The sequence below is a fragment of the Amblyomma americanum genome, chromosome 3, assembly GCF_052857255.1.
Source record: "Amblyomma americanum isolate KBUSLIRL-KWMA chromosome 3, ASM5285725v1, whole genome shotgun sequence".
NCBI lineage: Eukaryota > Metazoa > Arthropoda > Arachnida > Ixodida > Ixodidae > Amblyomma > Amblyomma americanum.
The window spans coordinates 82,689,415-82,694,546 of NC_135499.1; the positions used below are offsets into that span (position 1 = coordinate 82,689,415).

General features: G+C 53.0%; 1 protein-coding gene across 3 annotated transcripts; it reads left to right on the forward strand.

Moving 5' to 3' along the window:
- Nucleotides 1-330: 330 nt before the first annotated feature.
- Nucleotides 331-4,212, forward strand: LOC144124701 (uncharacterized). 3 transcript variants are annotated; one of them, XM_077657541.1, is made up of 3 exons: nucleotides 331-1,732; nucleotides 2,798-3,058; nucleotides 3,843-4,058. In XM_077657541.1, the coding sequence occupies exons 1-3, from the start codon at nucleotides 421-423 to the stop codon at nucleotides 3,911-3,913; spliced, it is 1,644 nt and encodes a 547-aa protein (XP_077513667.1). In that variant the 5' UTR covers nucleotides 331-420; the 3' UTR covers nucleotides 3,914-4,058. The 3 variants fall into 3 exon arrangements, with proteins under 3 accessions (XP_077513667.1, XP_077513668.1, XP_077513669.1); XM_077657542.1 differs by lacking the exon at nucleotides 2,798-3,058 and having other exon boundaries at nucleotides 331-1,623; nucleotides 3,843-4,212; XM_077657543.1 differs by lacking the exon at nucleotides 2,798-3,058.
- The last annotated feature ends 920 nt before the right edge of the window (nucleotides 4,213-5,132 follow it).

Below are 5,132 nucleotides of genomic sequence, written 5' to 3' on the forward strand. Positions count from 1 at the left end.
CAGTGGCTGAGTGGTTATGGCGCTCAGCTGCTGGCCCGAAAGACGCGGGTTCGACCCCGGCGGTCGAATTTCGATGGAGGCGAAATTCTGGAGGCCCATGTGCTGTGCGATGTCACTGCACGTTAAAGAACCTGTTGTAATTGTTTGGTTTGTGCTGACCAGCGAAGGCAGCCGCACGCCCCCCTATTGGCCTGAGTTCCTATCGTTTGTGCTTCTCTCCCTCTTCTGTAACCCTCTCAGTACGAGAGGGTATATAATCGCGGTTCTGGGCAATAAACGTTGTTGTTCACTGCCGACCATTGTTCGAGATGCTGCGCGGCTCGCGCTGACTTTACTACAGTGGCGACGAGTGCGGAAACTACCCATGCGGTAAAAGTTGAAGCCGACAGCCTGTCGCAACTTGAAGCACCGACGAGAACTATGACCAGCCTGCAGCTCCCGACCTTCGACGACACGTCAGATAAGTGGAAAGCGTACCTTATAAGGGCAGAAGCATATTTTGAAGCCAATGCTATTACTGACTCAAAGCAGCAGCGAGCCTTGCTTGTGGCAGCACTCAGCACGCAGACGGTGCAAGTGTTAGCGGGACGGATTGCACCCCGGACACCGAATTCCCTCACCTATGATGAAGCAGTCGCAGCTTTAAACAGCTACTACGACCCGAAGCGTCACGAGATAGCGGAGAGCTATAAATTTTTCACCCGTTGCCAGCAAGAGGGTGAGGCAGTGCGCGCATTTCTGGTCGAAATACGGCGCATAGCAGACGGCTGCAACTTTGGGAGTGCGCTAGACCGAATGCTGCGGGATAGAATTGTTTGCGGTGTACGCTCAACTAACCTACGCAAGCAGTTACTGGCGAAGAAAGACTTGACGCTGGAGGAGGCCGAAGCGCTGGCAATAGCAGCAGAAACAGCCGAGAACGATGCAAACGATATCAGTGGAGCACCACCAACGGTGCTAAGAATGCAAGCCAGTCATCGCTCTTCGTCGCGAGATACCAGCGGGGCAGCGCAAGAGTGCGGACGATGTGGAAGCACGAAGCACGATGATAACGCCTGCCGCTGGGCTAACGCACGGTGTTTCCGCTGCAGGCAACGTGGTCATTTGGCGAAGAAATGCTACAGGGCGAGAACAGATGAAAATGCTGCTAGGCGAACCGCGAGTGTCAAGACACTGACAGTTGAAACCGCGTCTAGAAACGAGAACAAGGATGAGGCACACATCTGGACGCTAATTTCTGGTAGGAAAAACGGCCTGGAACCACCGTTACGCCGCACATTTCGGTGGGGGGAAATAGATCTAGACATGGAAGTGGACACAGGATCCCCGGTGTGCGTCATATCACGGAACGTTTACGACCGACACAGAGCGCAGTGGCCACGCTTGAAATCGCCGCATGTGAAGTTGTCATGTTACGCGGGACAACTGCCGGTGCTTGGCGAACTTGAACTTCCGGTGCAATTCAAGAACGTGTCTGTAACCTGTCCACTCGTGGTGCTTGACTGTTCAGGACCGAGTCTATGCGGCCGCGATCTGATTGCGGCACTTGGCAAGACGGGTGTTACGATGGAAGAACTCACTGCGCCGGATTCGACAACAGGAAACACGCCGAGTGACCACATGGTGAACAGACTGCTCGCTGAGTATAAGGATGTTTTTTCGATAGACCAGGGGCTCATCAAGGGACCGCCAGCCAGCCTAAAACTAAAGGAAACGGCGACACCGAAATTCTGTAAGGCCAGATCACTTCCTTACGCTTTCCGTGATAAGGTCTCTCGTGAAATTGATCGGTTATTGTCCCTTGGTGTCTTATCTCCTGTGCAACATTCAGAATGGGCTACGCCCATCGTAGTTGTCTTGAAGAAAGATGGCACCGTAAGAATATGCGGACACTTCAAAGTCACGCTTAACCCTGCCTGTGATATCGAGCATTACCCTCTTCCAGTGATCGAGGACATGTTCGCAAACTTAAATGGAGGTGAATACTTTAGCACCTTGGATTTGAAGGACGCGTACAACCAAGTGCCCCTTGACGAAGCGTCACGCGGACTTTGTATCATTAACACACATCGCGGACTTTTTCGTTACAACAGACTCCCGTTTGGTATAGCTTCTGCCCCAGCTATATTTCAAAGGAAGATGGACGCTGTACTCGGCGGGCTACCAGGCGTCCAAGCTTACCTTGACGACGTGTTAGTGTCAGAAGGCAAAGGGGACAAGGAAGCGCGGCTCAAGAAAGTGTTGGAACGATTCCGAGAGCATGGTGTCAAGCTTAGGGCCGACAAATGCAAGTTCCGGCAGCCTTCAGTGACTTACCTCGGGCATCGTATCGATCGGCAAGGCCTACACCCTATGGAAAAGAACGTAGACGCCATCATGCAAGCCCCGCGCCCGAGTAACGTGAGCGAGCTACGTTCGTTCCTTGGTATGCTCACGTACTACGCACGGTTTCTGCCGAATATGTCGACTGTGCTCAGCCCGTTATATCGGCTCATGGAAAAAGGAAGCCGTTGGGAGTGGCTACAGCCGCAGCAGTTGGCGTTCGAGCGAGCTAAACAAAGCCTCAAAAATGCACAAATTCTCGTGCATTTTGATCCTAACAAGGAGCTGAAACTAGAGTGTGACGCATCTCCGTATGGTGTGGGCGCAGTGCTGTTTCATTCGATAGGAAATGAGCACAGGCCAATTGGGTTCCGTTCCAGAACACTTACAAAAGCAGAACAAAACTACTCGCAGCTGGAGCGAGAAGCACTAGCCCTCATCTTTGGCGTTTGTCGCTTTCGTGACTATCTTCTAGGTCGGCAGTTTACCCTGGTGACCGACCATCAACCACTGCTGGGACTGCTCAGACCTGACCGCCAGACGCCACCGATGGCTGCCGCGCGAATTCAACGGTGGGCGCTATTCTTGGGTGGCTACCAGTACAAGCTACAGTACGTGCCAGGGAAACAGCTGCTGACAGCAGATGCCCTCAGCAGGCTACCAGCGCCGACTATGGAACCGGGGACCGATGGTGAACCGCCGGAATATGTCCTTTCATTGGAATCCCTGGAAGAAGGTATAGTGACGACGCACGAATTGCAGGAGCTGACGGCCAAGGACCCGATGTTAGCCAGTGTCACGCACTTCATTTTGCATGGATGGCCTCAAACCACTAAAGGAATGGCGCCAGACTTGTTGCCGTTTTTTGATCGTAAGCTGGAGCTATCGTTGGCTCACCGTCTGATCTACTGGGGTAACAGAGTGGTGATACCGCGGAAAGCGCGGGAACGGATGCTGCAGCTGCTACATGAAACGCATCAGGGCTCCTCGTCAATGAAATCAGTCGCGCGGTCATTATTTTGGTGGCCAGGCCTGGACAGGGACATTCAAAACTTGTCTGCGCAGTGCCGCAACTGCGTGCAAAGCCTGCCAATGCCTACGGCAGCCCCACCAGTGAGTTGGCCAAAGACAGCGGTCCGGTGGTCTCGTATACACATCGATTTTGCAGGCCCGTTAGCAGGCAAGATGATACTAATAGTGGTTGATGCCCACACGAAGTGGATTGAAGCAGTACCCTTGCAGCACGCAAATACAGCTAGTACAATCCGATGCTTAAGGAGCATGTTTTGCCGGTTTGGCGTGCCACGCACAATCGTGTCCGATAATGGCACACAATTCACAAGTCAAGAATTCGCCACTTTCATATCGAAAAACAATATCGTGCACCTGCGCACTGCGCCTTTCCATCCCCAATCTAACGGAGCAGCAGAAAGAGCGGTTCGGACCGTGAAGGACGGGTTGCGGAAAATGGGAGACGGACAGCTGGAAGATAACCTCATGCGGTTGTTATTCAATTACAGGCGGACCGCCCAAAGAGAAGGAAGGTCACCTTCCGAGATGCTTCTCGGCTATCAGCTGCGTTCCCGACTAGACACATGTCTCCCACCCAGAGCTGTGGACTCGTCGTCGGACGCTCACGACTGGACCATCTCGCCAGGCAGCAGCGTATACGTGCGAAATTACGGCACCGGCAAAAGATGGGTGCCTGGGAGGGTACAGACCACTTCGGGGGCGAGAATGGTAACAGTGAACACGCCAACCGGAGCAGTGCAGCGCCACGTCGACCAAGTCCGCCGTCGTCAAGAGTTTACGCCAGGGACTGCGTCTGTAGAGGCCACTGCAAGAGCGCAGTTAGAAGGCGGTCCTGACCAGGTGACCAGTGCGGATCTGTCACCTGGGCATACGCCCAGTACCACTGGGTCGGAACAAGAACAAAGCCCTCAGCTGCTAGCAGCCGACCAGAGTGAAGTACCATCTCCAGCAATCACGGAGCGTCCAGTGGTTCCGGCGGGATTGACTGACCCCCTGCAGCCCACGCTCAGACGATCGACCAGAATAAGAAAACCGGTACAGCGGTTTCACTTTTAAGGGAGGAGAAATGTTGTAATTGTTTGGTTTGTGCTGACCAGCGAAGGCAGCCGCACGCCCCCCTATTGGCCTGAGTTCCTATCGTTTGTGCTTCTCTCCCTCTTCTGTAACCCTCTCAGTACGAGAGGGTATATAATCGCGGTTCTGGGCAATAAACGTTGTTGTTCACTGCCGACCATTGTTCGAGATGCTGCGCGGCTCGCGCTGACTTTACTACAGAACCACAGGTGGTCGAAATTTCCGGAGCCCTTCACTACGACGTCTCTCATAGCCTGAGTCGCTTTGGGACGTTAAACCCCCATAAACCAAACCATTGCCCTTCCCTGATAAATTCTCAGCAGGAGATTCATTTAGTCAAAACACTCACATATGTGTTTCAAATAGGAGTATTTCGTGAGGAGGGCATATACAGAAGGCGAAGGACAGAAAAAAGCGGCATACATGTAGGACATCACTTTTTTAGAGAGAAGCTCTTGAGTGCATGTTCCTGCATTCAGCGCCTTTGGCACAGTCTGCATAACTGATTGCCCAATCCTCCACCCTTGGCATGGCAGGTAGTAGCAGAGCAAAACGCCACCTGCCAGGGAGAGACTGGAGGAATGGGCAACCGGAAGGTGGCTAGCAGCATAACACGTCGCCTGCCAGCAGTGGCAAGTGGCGCTTGAAGAGCTGCACTCAAATTTCGTATTACCCACTATTGCAATCATATGTCCATATTTTTT

Bases quoted from the DNA above. Each gene is read 5' to 3' on its own strand.
- LOC144124701 (XM_077657541.1), top strand. From the start codon at position 421: ATGACCAGCCTGCAGCTCCCGACCTTCGACGACACGTCAGATAAGTGG. The intron at 1,733-2,797 runs GTAAGGCCAGAT...ACTATCTTCTAG, and splicing joins AACGGCGACACCGAAATTCT to GTCGGCAGTTTACCCTGGTG. The intron at 3,059-3,842 runs GTATAGTGACGA...ATTCAATTACAG, and splicing joins ATTGGAATCCCTGGAAGAAG to GCGGACCGCCCAAAGAGAAG.